Source organism: Piliocolobus tephrosceles, chromosome 5 (genome assembly GCF_002776525.5).
Source record: "Piliocolobus tephrosceles isolate RC106 chromosome 5, ASM277652v3, whole genome shotgun sequence".
NCBI lineage: Eukaryota > Metazoa > Chordata > Mammalia > Primates > Cercopithecidae > Piliocolobus > Piliocolobus tephrosceles.
This window is the reverse complement of record NC_045438.1, coordinates 46,586,313-46,601,465: the sequence shown is the minus strand read 5'-3', so window position 1 is coordinate 46,601,465 and position 15,153 is coordinate 46,586,313. Positions and strand designations below refer to the sequence as shown.

Genomic DNA, 15,153 nt, shown 5'->3' with positions numbered 1-15,153 from the left:
TAAACCCGGAAGGCGGAGCTTGCAGTGAGCGGAGATCCGGCCGCTGCACTCCAGCCTGGGCGACAGAGCGAGACTACGTCTCAAAAAACAAAAAAACAAAACAAACAAAAAAAATACGGTAGAATGCACAAGTAAAACGTAATAACCTAGACATATGACCTAGAATGTATTTTTAAAATATGATTTTAAAAGAAAAAGGTAAGAACAAAAAATGTATTGCATTATAACAATTTCATATTGTAAAACCTGACACACAAAAAATATGTATCTCACACTTTTGCTTCCACCCTACCAAAATGGTGCTTGTATGCATCATCAATTACCATCAGTGGCTAAATACATCATCTCCACCTGGTGATCCACTGACAGCCCTTTGCGCAGGTGACCACTCACTCCAGTTGCACTTTTTTCACTCGGCTCCAGGACACAACATTCTCCAAGGTGTTAATCTCCCGCTCATTGGCTACAGTATCTCAGCCTCTCTACTTGCTTGTAGTTATTTTCTCATGGTCTAGCTGTCACAGTACCCCAGGGTTCAGTCTTTGGACCACACCCCTTCCCTAAATTCCACTCACACCCTTGATGATCTCATCCAGACACATGACTTCAAATAATATATATATCCTAATGACTCCCAAATGTGCTTCTTCAGCCCAGAACTTGCCTTTGAATTGAGACTTGTATATTCAACTATCTATTTAACTTCTTCACATCCATAATAATAGGCATCTTAAATTTAATATACTCAAAATTTTTCTTTCTCTGTTCTAGTTCACAAACCTACCCCACTTAGGGGCGTCCCCATCTCAGAAAATGGCAAATTCATTCTTCCAGTTGTTTGGTCCAACAAAAAACTCTTACCTTACATCCAGTAGTTAATAAAACCTGGTGCCTCTACCATGAAGTTTATCCATAATCTGGCCACTTTCCACCTGCAACTATTCCTTCCATGCCAGTCATCTTCCTCACTATCACTCACTTGGGTGACAGCAAAAGCTCCTTCTTCCAGCTGTGCCCACCTAGAGTCCATAGTCTATATAGCAGGCAGAAGAGCCTGTTTAAAATGTCAGTCAGATCATATGTATAACTAAAAAGTTTCACAAAATTACTTTTTGCTAGTACGTGCAATTCACTCTAATATTTTCTGTTGTATTACATTTTAAAATATAGATCAATAAATTGACTTCATAACCCACCAATGAGTCACAACACAGTTTAAAAGTACTGGGTACTGGTTTAAAAAGAGTAAGAATAGTGAGAATTTTGAAAGTCGGCATTTAAGTTGGATGACAATAATGAAGGGAACAGGAGGATGACAGAGATAAGCCAATGACAATCATTATTTTAATTTTATACTTACATATATCGGGTATTTTATATGCCAGGAACTGTGCTAAATACTACATTGTTCTTTTTAATCCTTATCCAAATTGACATATGAGGATCCTGAGGTTTTGTCCAAGGCCAAGTGCCTAATAAATTACAGAACCAGAATTCTAACCCAGTTTTGTAGATTTTAATGCCCAGCTTCTTTAACCAGGATAACATTTTCTTCCATGTATGTCCCATTATTGTTCTCCAATTTGGTTGTGCTAATTAAAAAACCCAGATAATAACCCCATTTCTCCTATTTCAATATACTGTCATGTAGATGTTATGATATATTTATTTCAAGGAGGATGACCATTAAAAGGAGGATGGCAGAACATTCTCATTAAAAGGAGGATGGCAGAACATTATTATTCCACAGACATTCCCCTTTTCAGTAAGTGAATGCTAGCATTTGGAAATTGTCTTAGACCACAATAAAATTTCTTTACCTTGAAAGTTAAGCAATCTTAAAGTGTGAAGAGGTTGGTAAGTAGTCTGAATAATTACTTACTTGGTCTTAGCACAAACAAAAGATTGCAATAGATCAATATGTTTATCCCAATTTTTCCAACTTCTTCTGTGATAAATAGTCCTTTCCCCAGCTTGTTTGTGTGCTATGTGCTCCCTTCTAAACACAGAGAAACCATTTATATTCAGCACAAAAGCTTGTCAACGTTAATCTGTCATGGACCAGATATTGACTAACAGGAAAGAACAAAAGGTGATAAGATTGTTTTTAGTGTCAGCATGAAAGAAAGGAAACAGAAAAGATCCAATCAAAGATGCATACAGGAATGAAGAAAATATCTGAAAAAAAGAAGAGAAATTGGGAAAGCAAAAGAGATTACACAAAACAAAAAGATTAATTAAAGAAACAAGATAGAAAACAGAGAGGATTCAATATTTTCTCCCTTTAGGTAATTATTTAGGTAAAACTATCAAGTGTGATCCCATGTAGAGGAGCATAAAGGGGCAGTGATGTGACCCTGAAACTAGGGGCAGAGGATTCTTAGAAGCAAATCAAATCCACTTTTAATACTTAAGAAAGACAGCTGAGAAAGTCTTCAGCTTAAGTTGGAAATCCAATCAGTAATAGGGTTAAACAGAGAGGAATCACCTCAGAGGAAACCATCCAATAAACCACCTCACTCAATAATAGCACAGGCTTCATCACAGTGCCAGACACTGTGGCTGGCACAGTCTACCATGCCTACCATGACACCCATGGTAATGCCATGACAGAGAATGTACCAGATGCTATAGATGGAGAGACTGAAAGGAATGGGGGCACCAAGGCAAGAATCCAGACTAAGGAAGAATCCAGACTAAGGAATCCAGACTAAGGAAGAATCCAGGCTAAGAAAGAGGCTGTGGAGAAGATGAATCAATGAAGCTTCCTGAAAGGGGAACTGACTTAGGCAAAGGGGACTTGGAGACCTTTCCAAACAGCAGAGATAGAGCATGCAAAGGCACAGAGGTGAGAGAGAGAGAATGGCAAGTGCATGGAGGATGAGGCAGCTGTGTGATGATATTGAAGAGGTGATCTAGGGTCCAATCTTAAGGAGCTATGAATACAATGCCAAGGAGCTTGAACTACATCCCAAAGACTAAAATCAGCCTCTAATATATAAATCAGAGGGATGATGTGTTTTGATATAGCAATGTGAAGAACAAGTGGGAATGCAAACAAGATTGGGGAAAGAGAAAATTGCAATGCTGAGCCAAGAAAGTCAATTAGGAGGTGAAGGCCTGAACTGAAGTAGTGGCAATGGTGATGGAGATGAGGAGACAGAGCCAAAAAACTATTGAAGAGGTAAAAACAACAAAACATGGTGAGCAAACATTGTATTTTCTTATTATTTGTGATTCTATTCCTCTTTTTACTTTTTAACTTACTTCAACAGTAAATATTACCTAGCCTTTTTATAGTTGTTCCATCATCTCCAGTTTTGAGAGAGCTTCTCCTCCTGAGTTCATGTTGACAGACTCCCTCAAGGTGTGATATCACCTCATGTGCTTTCTACTTTTTCTCATGAGCTCATTTTTAGTGAAACACTTTTCCCTTAAGAATCTCATGTACCCCAGTTTGGTTATTACATAATTGTTTCATCTTTGCTTTCTTAACATTCCCAGGATGTTTACTGTTCAAAATGGTTTAAAATTAATAGCTTGGCTTAAGGAGTCTAACAAAACATTTATAAACTAACTTTAGACTCCATGCTCATTTGTGGCTCTGGCCTAGGATTTCAGCTTTTCACTGGAAAATTTTATTTCCCACCTAAGATTTTGGTAGAGTCAAGTTCTTTATTGCTTGCCAGGCAGATGTGAAAATTTTCCCTGCTTCCTCTTTTACTCCATTTCTTGTAAAGTTCCAGCTTTAGCACTGTTATTCATTCCCATTTATTCAATTGAATCCAAGGTCACAGATTCTGTTCCCCAGTGGATACTGAACTCCATTCAACAACCGCAAGGCCCTACATCCGAACTTAATCTAACATTCCTGCCTTCCCATCTTTGAGCTGCCAAAGCAAAACACTCTAACGTAGAATTCTGGTTTTAGATTTCCTTTTGACTTTGGCACCATGGAATTTCCCTTCCTTTATTTAACAGTGAGAATTTGATTAATTAAAATGTATCCAGAAATTGTATGTGTTATTAGTGGAAGAAAGATTTATGCTACCTCAGTGGAAGGTCAATATCTAGAGAAGGTTTTCACAGCAGATAGAACCGTAGTGGAAAGAGCCATGACGCTGCTTCTGCAGAGAATGTGGTAGATTCACACAGCTTAAAATCAGAACCCCTGGATTTAAATCCTAACTCTCCTACTAACTACAACACTGCAACTAAGTGCCTGTCTTCACTTGTACTGAAGGTTTTTATTAATGAGGAAAATGTAAATGACTTTGAGATATATAAAGACTTCTAACATGTGAAGCATTATGACGATGATATGAAAACATCTTTTCTTTTACTTGAGAGTCTGAGAGCAGGAAGTGGAAGTTTCAATATTTCAGGTCGACAGACCAGAATGCTCACAGAAAGCACTACATGAAAAAAGAGTTCAGAGGCAAGAGAATCGAAGAAGTCAATTCACTCATTGCATTAGGCTCATACTTAGAATCAGAATAGGAATTGCTACAGAATTTATAGACAGATGGAAAAAGCAGCAGGATGTCATAGTGGCTTAACCCAGAGCTGAGCGAGGCTCAAAAAGATGGCGGGAATCCCACAGAAAGCAAAAAGCAGGCCAGGTCACTGAGGAAAACAGGAAAAATAATCCATTGCATAGGAACCAGATCAAAGATCTTCAGGCTTAAGAGGCATGAAAAAGTTTATTTAATGAAGTGAAACAATGAGAAAATGATACTTAGGGGGAAAAAAATCAACAATTAAGCAGTAGGAGCTTTGGAATTATTTCAAATGTTTCCCACTATACTCAATTGTACTTTAGTCTAAACACTCATAACATTATTGTGCATATTGATTTAGCTTCTCTCTCACTACTACATTATGGACTCTTTTTTTTTTTTTTTTTGAGAATTAAATCATTTACTGATTACACATGATAATGGATGATACACAAGCTTCATTCCCATCTATAATTTTATCTGGTACCATTATTCAATTTAGATATATTGCATAGGATGTGCCAACAATCACTTTTATATAACCAGTAATTCCATGATTTTGCTTGGGTAATCCCTTTTAATGGTGAACTTCAGGTCACAACAGTAACTATCAGTTCAACTACACCAAGGTTTCCGAAGACAATGGCTTCTCCACCCAAGCAGGTTGTATATAAATTCCAAATAGAACCTGGCATCACCCTGAAGGAATTCTAACTTCACACTGTTGGGGAAATTTACCAAGATGGCTTCAGAGTAGACTAACTTTCCACAGCACATTAAAAAAAAGACATTTATTCAGCGTCACGATCAGACTATTACATTTAGCAATCAACAGCATGGGTGCAAAAAAAAAAAAAAAAAATCTACATTAAAACCCTTTGTTGGAATGCTTTACACTTTCCACAGAACAGAAACTAAAATAACCTGTTATACAATTAGTCACAAATACAGTCCTTGAGTTTTTTGCCCATACACATGAGTATTTGTCTAAAACATGTCTCCTTTGTAGCAGCTAGGCCCTGCCACCACTGTGCTTGGCGGAGTTCACAAATCTGTTGTAACCTGTAGCTTCCCTGTCACTTCTCTGGCTCTCCTCTCCCGCTAAGCTTTGTTTCCTAATTAAAATCGTCTGCCACTGCCATAACTACTGCTGCTGCTGGAACCGCCATAGCCACCTTGGTTTCGTGGTTTTACAAAGTATTGGCCTCCACCACCATAAGGGTCAGAGCTTCTGCCTCCAAAATTTCCTCCCTTCATGGGTCCAAAATTTGAAAACTGATTGTTGTAATTGCCAAAATCATTGTAGCTTCCACCACCTCCAAAATTGCTTCCATCATTACCAAATCCATTATAGCCATCCCCACTGCCACCATATCCACCACCACCATGGCTGCCACCAAAGCCACCACGACCACTGAAGTTTCCTCCACAACCGAAGTTGTCATTCCCACCGAAACCACCTCCACGACCACCACCAAAGTTTCCAGAACCACTTCGACCTCTTTGGCTGGATGAAGCACTAGCCATCTCTTGCTTTGACAGGGCTTTCCTAACTTCACAGTTGTGGCCATTCACAGTATGGTATTTCTGAATGACAATCTTATCCACGGAGTCATGGTCGTCAAAGGTTACAAAGGCAAATCCCCTTTTCTTGCCACTGCCTCGGTCAGTCATGATTTCAATCACTTCAATTTTCCCATACTGTTCAAAATAATCTCTTAGGTGATGTTCTTCAGTGTCTTCTTTAATGCCACCAACAAATATCTTTTTCACAGTTAAATGGGCACCTGGTCTTTGAGAATCTTCTTTTGAGACAGCTCTCTTTGGTTCCACAACTCTTCCGTCCACCTTGTGTAGCCTTGCATTCATAGCTGCATCCACCTCCTCCACAGTGGCATATGTGACAAACCCAAAGCCCTTGGAACGCTTGGTGTTTGGGTCTCTCATTACCACACAGACCGTGCGCATTCCCCATTGCTCAAAATGGCTCCTCAGGCTCTCATCGGTTGTTTCAAAGCTCAGCCCTCCAATGAAGAGCTTCCTCAGCTGTTCGGGCTCTTTAGGAGACTCTGACTTAGACATGACGGCAGGGAGAAGAGAGACTTTAACGATGCTTCTTCAGCGGCGTCCACGGGCCACATTATGGACTCTTTAAGAGCAAAGATAGTTTCTCCATCCCCAGCTTTTATTTAGCACAGTAGCCTAGCATAGACTATGTTTTCAACAATTGAATTGTGAATGAACAAATAAGAAAACTGATAAAAACGTGAGGGCAGAAAGCCAGAGAAAAAAGGAATGTGTAACTACTATTGTTGTTTGAAAGTGAGGCAGCAAGTTCTAGATTTAAAAGAGTTTCTGGTTCTAGAGAATGAGAAATTAAATGGGTAGTCTAATTTGGTGGCTAATTTATGAATTTGCTGGGAGATGGAAAATAAGCCAATGTTACATGGCCAAACAAACTAGCAAACGTTTCATCAGCATTCACTGTAAGCTTGGTCCGGTGAAGAAATTTAAAAATGTATTCTTTGGCTTATGAAATCGTCTCATTATTTAATAATTGGGGATGTTTAAGTTATTGGATTATGGGAGAATTAAACATTCTGACATTAAAATTTAAGAGTAGGATAATATTCACGACAGTCTTCTTGAATTTTGAGTCTTAGTACAAATTGCAAGGGAAGGTACAATATTTCAGTCCAGAAATGGGATGCCTGTGGCAATTGAGGAAGCAATAGATAATTGTTATTCTCTTGGAAGAGAAAGGCAATAGAGAATTGCTATTCTCTTGGAAGAGAAAAGCAATGGTTATAACATCCGTGAAGGACCTGAGTGCTACTACAAGAGATCTAGACTGTATCCTATAAAAAATAGGGCATCAAAGTTGTTTGTGTCTTGAACTCATATTGACAAAGAAGGATTTTTAGGAAAAAGGATGTGTAGACAGAATGATTTAACAGTGGAATAAAGGATGGATTTGAAAGAAAAGATGTCTGGAAGAAAGAAAATCAGAGAAAAGGCTGTTTCTGTCATCCCAGTGGTACAGTGACCACAGGAGTTTTTGAGATTCCTGTTAATTCTATAATATATGGTAGCTGTAAGAGAAAATTAATCATTTTTTGAAACACTTTAAATGACTGTGATAATTATGTGCAGAGATAAACATAATGAACCTTAGTCTTACAAAGAAAGCACTCTGCACAGGACAAAGGCTTGCTATTTTACCAACTGGATATTCAGTTTTGAGAGCTTTTTAACCATAGAATAAGAACATAAATAATAATAAATAAACAACTATTCTACTAGACCTCATGCAATGCTGCATTTGCCTGGTTGTCTTTACTGATCATAGAAAATTATTTCCAAAACCTCATCTATTCATTTGGCTTCTTTTGTACTGTTTTACTTTTTTGTTGTTTGTGTTGTTTTATAAAAAAGCAAAATAGCTAATTATGTATATACATTTTGTACAGAGTTGTTGTATATATTTGTCTTCTTGTTAGCAAATATGAATCATATTTCAATTAAAATAACCCAGTAATAAGAAAACATTCATTTTTGTTGTTGTCTGTGAAATATGTCTTCACCTCCCCTCTACTTGGTGCATTGATGAGTACCATAGATCATTTAAAAGAATATGATATTTTCCCATCACAAATTTTAAAAGTTCTAGGACACTTAAATGACATCTTTATAAATGTGCCCTAATGCATACCTCTCATACAAGTAAGGAGGTTAGCAGAAAATGAGAAGCAAATTCTAGTTGATCAAAAACTTCATGATATGGCATGAGTTATGAATGTCCTCATTTGGAAAACAAAACATCCTCTGTCTGTATTAGCAAGTAAATATTCTTGATGCAGTCTTCATTTATTTTATAATGGATTCATCTTTTTCTTCTGAAACTTAGCAGATATTATAAAAATATTTTACTATAGTTAGTTGATTAACATATTCTAGCCCTACAGACATCTGAATAATGAAATCACATTTATCTGTTACCTGTGCAAACACTAGCATTTCAGAGCTTCAGACCTTCTAGACCTTAAAGACAATCGACCAAACTTTTATCAAAATTAAAAGAAGCAGGGTAATCATTAACGCTGATAACCGATATTTCTAGTTCTCCTTCTTTTAAATACATAGTAATATTGCATTTCTTCTTCCCTTTAAATCACATGGGGTCAGGTGACTTGCTCTGACCAATACAAGGTAAATATAACTGACTTTTGTTATTTCTAGGCAGAGACCTTTGAAGTTCCCTTCCATCTGCCTTGATTCCCAGTTGCACTCCAAATAGGAAGACTCCCTCCTTAGATAGTTGAGTTAGGACAATGTACAATATAACCCCTATATTTTCTTAATCCAGTCTGTCACTGATGGACATTTGGGTTGATTCCAAGTCTTTGCTATTGTGAATAGTGCCGCAATAAACATACGTGTGCATGTGTCTTTGTAGTAGAATAATTTATAATCCTTTGGGTATATACCCAGTAGTGGGATGGCTGGGTCATATGGTACATCTAGTTCTAGATCCTTGAGGAATTGCCATACTGTTTTCCATAATGGTTGAACTAGTTTACAATCCCACCAACAGTGTAAAAGTGTTCCTATTTCTCCACATCCTCTCCAACACCTGTTGTTTCCTGATTTTTTAATGATTGCCATTCTAACTGGTGTGAGATGGTATCTCATTGTGGTTTTGATTTGCATTTCTCTGATGGCCAGTGATGATGAGCATTTTTTTCATGTGTCTGTTGGCTGTATGAATGTCTTCTTTTGAGAAATGTCTGTTCATATCCTTTCCCCACTTTTGGATGGGGTTGTTTGTTTTTTTCTTGTATATTTGTTTGAGTTCTTTGTAGATTCTGGAAATTAGCCCTTTGTCAGATGAGTAGATTGCAAAAATTTTCTCCCATTCTGTAGGTTGCCTGTTCACTCTGATGGTAGTTTCTTTTGCTGTGCAGAAGCTCTTTAGTTTAATGAGATCCCATTTGTCAATTTTGGCTTTTGCTGCTGTTGCTTTTGGTGTTTTAGACATGAAGTCCTTGCCCATGCCTATGTCCTGAATGGTACTACCTAGATTTTCTTCTAGGGTTTTTATGGTATTAGGTCTAACATTTAAGTCTCTAATCCATCTTGAATTAATCTTCGTATAAGGAGTAAGGAAAGGATCCAGTTTCAGCTTTCTACTTCTGGCTAGCCAATTTTCCCAGCACCATTTATTAAATAGGGAATCCTTTCCCCATTTCTTGTTTTTGTCAGGTTTGTCAAAGATCAGATGGTTGTAGATGTGTGGCATTATTTCTGAGGGCTCCGTTCTGTTCCATTGGTCTATATCTCTGTCCATGAATACAAGGTATTGTCTTTTTTTTTTTTTTTTTTTTTTTACTGGAGTGGAATGAGATGCAGTAGTTTACAACATGAAACAAGACATATATACTGGGGGTTAAGTCAATAAAACATTCCACTGATGTTTTCTTTGAATAGAGACACTAACCAAAGATCAAATATCCTAGGAAAACTGGGTATTAATATTTTCTCATAAAATTAGTAACAGAAATAACCTGCTTTGTCAGGTATTTGTTGAATTTGTCAGATATTCTATGAATTTGTTCCTAATTCATAGAATTAGGGTATGAATTTAGTTACTACAGTAGAAATGAAACTAACACGTAACAATCTGGAGGCAGGCAGTTAAGGGCTGGTAGAACAGCTCTACCTCATGAGGTCTTCTAAAGATTCAGTCTCCTTCACATTTGTCATTCCATCATCCTCTCTGGTTCTCATCTGCAGGGTTCGATGGCTTACCATATCATCTATGGTTTAGTCACTGGAAAGAGAAAAGGAGACAAGTGGAGACCCTCTTCCTTTAAAAGAAGGACATGAAAGTTCTACATATTTATCACTTCTCTTCACATCCCATTGACAAGAACTTTGTTATAACATGCCACATTTAGCTCCATGAGAGATTGAAGAGTTTATTCTTTCTTTTGGTTGTCCATGTGCCCAACTAGGAACTCTTATTATTTAAGAATAAGAGAATAAATTTTGGGAGACAATTATCATTTTCTGTTCCACTTCCTAGTTCTTAGGATTGCAGTGAGGGTCAAATAAAGTGATGAAAGAAGAGAAAGTATATTAACTCATAACACAGTAAAATAAAAACAGTAGTCACTAGTCTTGAAATCAGCTACTAGGACCTGAGTGGGAACACAGCTCTGAATTTTAGTTTCTATCTGTAAAAAAGCAGCCCGAATAGATGATCTTTATGTTCCTTTTCCATGCCTTGTATTATGATCTTAAAGTTCTTTGTGTCTTTCTTAAGTAACTCTGTGATTCTTCTCTAGAACCTTCATGTGCAGGCTGATGGCTTGGTTTTATCTTGTCTAATTCAGGTACGTTTCTCTCCTTCATCAGTTTCCGCTCCTTAGTCTGACTCCTAATGTTGGTGGTTCCAATATCTACCCTGACTTCTCTCTCTTGCATATGGCATAAATCCTCATGTTTTTATAAGTTCTTTGTGCAGTTTCTGTAAAGACAGGAACACAGCTGAAAACAGGAAGATGTATTTCTGGAACTATGGCAATAATCAGGCCACTTAGTCTGTAAATCACACTTGGAGTGGTCAATTAACTAGGTCTCCTCCCCACTGAGAACCCTGAAGCATTGTAAAACGTAGAACCTGAGCCCTGCTGGATTTAGCTAGGAATTCAATATTTACATGGGTCACCTTGGACATATGACAGCACTTGCCAGAATGATAAAAAAAGGTTTAACAGTGTGATCATAAATCTTGGGTCCAGCCTGGGCACTTGACTTTTCCCTATCTTGTTTTAAATCAGTTTGAAAAAGACAGAGGGGGAGATAATTATGATCACAGAATCTCTGAATCAGAAGAAAACACAAAGGTCATTTCACTTAATTTCCCTCCGGAAGAAGCACTGTCTCTTCAACTTCCCAAACATGTTTATTCTATTTTTGCTTGATTGGAAACTCACTTCCTTCTGAGATAGTCTATTCTGTTGTTTACAATACTGAGAAATCCTCTAATTGTGACTGGTATCTTTTTTTCTGTTTTTTAAATTAACTATCTGTGGATTATCTGAATGGACCTCATGGACTGCTGTGATAATGTACTAAATTTTATTCTCCTTGAGTCAGAGTTTTGTTACTTAACACTAAAATGCCTGCATAAATTCAGTACCATTAACTGAATTTTTATTAGTTCTGTGGAAAGCAAAGCACAGATTTCCTATACCTCTCTATCTCATATTAGTCTGATAGGCTATGCTATGCTGCAATAAAAAACAATCTTAACATTCTAGAAATTTAAATTGATAAATATTTATTTATTTTTCATGTTATATATCATCTCAGGTGTGTGGGGCTCTGCTTCATCTCATCCTCATGCAGGGATATAGCCTGATGAGGCCTTCATGATCAACAAGATTGCTCTTTAACATGGAGACAAGAAAGGAATGTGTCAATTAAAGTATTTCCCTTAAAAACCTTTACCTTAAAAAGACTACATAACTTCCACCCACATTTCACTTGATAAACTTTATTTTATGGAAAGGAAATGAAATAGTGCCATGTGTACTGAAACGTGGAGAACAAGAAATATTCATTCTCCAGTAAAATATTAGTAACAAACATGTAATATATGGTCAACAAATGGTCAGCTTATTTTTATTTCCATGTGCACAATACATTAACCTCTTTCAAAAGGAGGTAACCCAAAAGTACCACTCAGTGACAGCATAAATCTTCTAGATCATGACATCTGGATGATGTGCAGTAGCCTTAGTATCAGGTCTGAATATAACCCTTTTATGATCTTAACACATATGAATTAAAAATGCACATTAACTTTCTCTCACAGTCCAATATACACTGACCAAAGTAGAAGAGGATAATTTGAATAAGCATTCCACTTTGGAAAAAGAATAATAAAAGAACATGGGGCTAGTCTGGTCCAGAGCAATTGCGCTGTGCTATACAGCCAAGATTGTGAAAGCTGCCAACCTTGAGGTTGGGAAATATTCCTTGCAGAGGCCCTGATTTCGCTACCTGGAAGTAGCTCCCTTGTCCTTTGCTCTCTGTGACTCTCTGAAAGATTCCTTCCTTTCTGCTACCCTTCATAGGCATCTCTGAAAAACTGGTATTGGAAAATAAGCCTTCTTTCAGGCCTGAGCAGGTTTCCACATCCACTTTCTGCTTACAGATGACTGACAGCTCAAGGATTAATTTAAACCCAGATCAGTGGCATTCTATTTCAGTCCAGATTGGTGATTTGTGGTGATTTGGGAGTAAAATTCTCTGAAAACTTTGTGGGTGTCCTACCTATTTGATTCCAATCAGCATTTGATGCTAGAAATCCCACCCACTGTTCTTCTTAAAATACATTTCTTAGGACAGCTATACTCTATAATTTGCTTATCCACATATCTCTAACTATTGTCCATCACAGATACTTTGAGCCACTTAGGCTTAGAGGAGAGTAATCCCGTTAAGCTCATTTTCTGGGACGCATACCTTTAGTTAGATCTCACTCTGAGATACCTCATCCACTTAGTGCTATATGCATACTTTTTCTTTCTTTCTTTTTGTTTTTCTAATTTTGAGACGGAGTCTTGCTCTGTCACCCAGGCTGAGGTACAGTGGTGAGATCTTGGCTCACTATAACCTACACCTCCTGGGTTCAAGTGATTCTCCTGCATCAGCCTCCCGAGTAGCTGAGATTACAGACACTTTTTTAAAAAATACATTTTGTGTTTTTTTTTTTTTTTTAATTATTATTTTTTAGTAGCAATGGGGTTTCACCATGTTGGCCAGGCTGGTCTCGAACTCCTGACCTCAAGTGATCCACCCACTTTGGCCTCCCAAAGTGTTGGGATTCCAGGCATGAGCAATCACATCTGGCTTACAGATATACTCTTTGGTTTTGTTTTGTTTTGTTTTGTTTTGTTTGAGATGGAGTCTCTCTCAGTCACCCAGGCTGGAGTGCAGTGGCATAATCTAGACTCACTGCAAGCCGCACCTCCCAGGTTCACGCCATTCTCCTGCCTCAGCCTTCCCAGTAGCCTAGATAAACTCTTAATATGACCATTGTCTCTAAGACTGATTTTACTTTGCGTTTGTTGTTCAAAGACTATGAATTTTATATTTTTGCTGTTTGGGCTGGGAATCAGTTGTCTCTGTATTACTGAATTCAAGGACACAGATTTCTTTTTCATTCTTAATTCCAAACCTTTTTGTTTTCTGACCAAATTTCTTGTAACCCCTTGCCAAATGCAGCCAATAGGTACCTACACAACACAGATACTGTTTCTTAGCCTCTTTTCTGAGAGTCATGAGTTTACTGGGTACATGGTCTGTTTACCAACTTACTAAATGTTAATAGTTTTACTAGATGTTTTCCTACTGCTTAACTGATAACAGTTTCTTCCCTACCTACTGCTTAATTGCAAAACCACAGATCATAGTTTTTTTTGTTGTTGTTACAGCTGCCTGCTTTTCTTGTACAAATGTCTATGTCAATCAAAATGTGCTAAATTAGTTTTTGGTAACAAACACCCACAACATTTTAGTGATTTAAACCCACAATGATTTATTTACTGTTCGCACTATATGTACATTGGGCTATGGCTATAGGGGTTATATATATACATATATATTTTTTTTTAAATTATACTTTAAGTTCTAGGGTACATGTGCATAACATGCAGGTTTGTTACATATGTATACCTGTGCTATGTTGGTGTGCTGCACCCATCAACTCGTCAGCACCCATCAATTCATCATTTATATCAGGTATAACTCCCCAGTGCAATCCCTCCCCCCTCCCCCCTCCCCATGATAGGCCCCAGTGTGTGATGCTCCCCTTCCCGAGTCCAAGTGAACTCATTGTTCAGTTCCCACCTATGAGTGAGAACATGCGGTGTTTGGTTTTCTCTTCTTGTGATAGTTTGCTAAGAATGATGGTTTCCAGCTGCATCCATGTCCCTACAAAGGACGCAAACTCATCCTTTTTTATGGCTGCATAGTATTCCATGGTGTATATGTGCCACTCAGAAATAATACCACACATCTACAGCCATCTGATCTTTGACAAACCTGAGAGAAACAAGAAATGGGGAAAGGATTCCCTATTTAATAAATGGTGCTGGGAAAATTGGCTAGCCAGAAGTAGAAAGCTGAAACTGGATCCTTTCCTTACTCCTTATACGAAGATTAATTCAAGATAGATTAGAGACTTAAATGTTGGACCTATTACCATAAAAACCCTAGAAGAAAATCTAGGTAGTACCATTCAGGACATAGGCATGGGCAAGGACTTCATGTCTAAAACACCAAAAGCAATGGCAGCAAAAGCCAAAAATGACAAATGGGATCTAATTAAACTAAAGAGCTTCTGCACAGCAAAAGAAACTACCATCAGAGTGAACAGGCAACCTACAGAATGGGAGAAAATTTTTGCAATCTACTCATCTGACAAAGGGCTAATATCCAGAATCTACAAAGAACTCAAACAAATATACAAGAAAAAAACAAACAACCCCATCCAAAAGTGGGGAAAGGACATGAACAGACATTTCTCAAAAGAAGACATTCATACAGCCAACAGACACATGAAAAAATGCTCATCATCACT

General features: G+C 37.6%; 2 protein-coding genes across 5 annotated transcripts in view; both read right to left on the bottom strand.

The window, feature by feature from the left end:
• Nucleotides 1-15,153, bottom strand: part of GRM1 (glutamate metabotropic receptor 1) — a 440,038-nt gene that overhangs the window by 256,666 nt on the left and 168,219 nt on the right. The gene's annotated exons all lie outside the window — the stretch shown is intronic.
• LOC111528140 (heterogeneous nuclear ribonucleoprotein A1-like) lies at nucleotides 5,382-6,626 on the bottom strand. The gene has a single exon (XM_023194787.3). It carries the CDS (start codon nucleotides 6,579-6,581, stop codon nucleotides 5,619-5,621), a length of 963 nt encoding a protein of 320 aa, XP_023050555.2. The 5' UTR covers nucleotides 6,582-6,626; the 3' UTR covers nucleotides 5,382-5,618.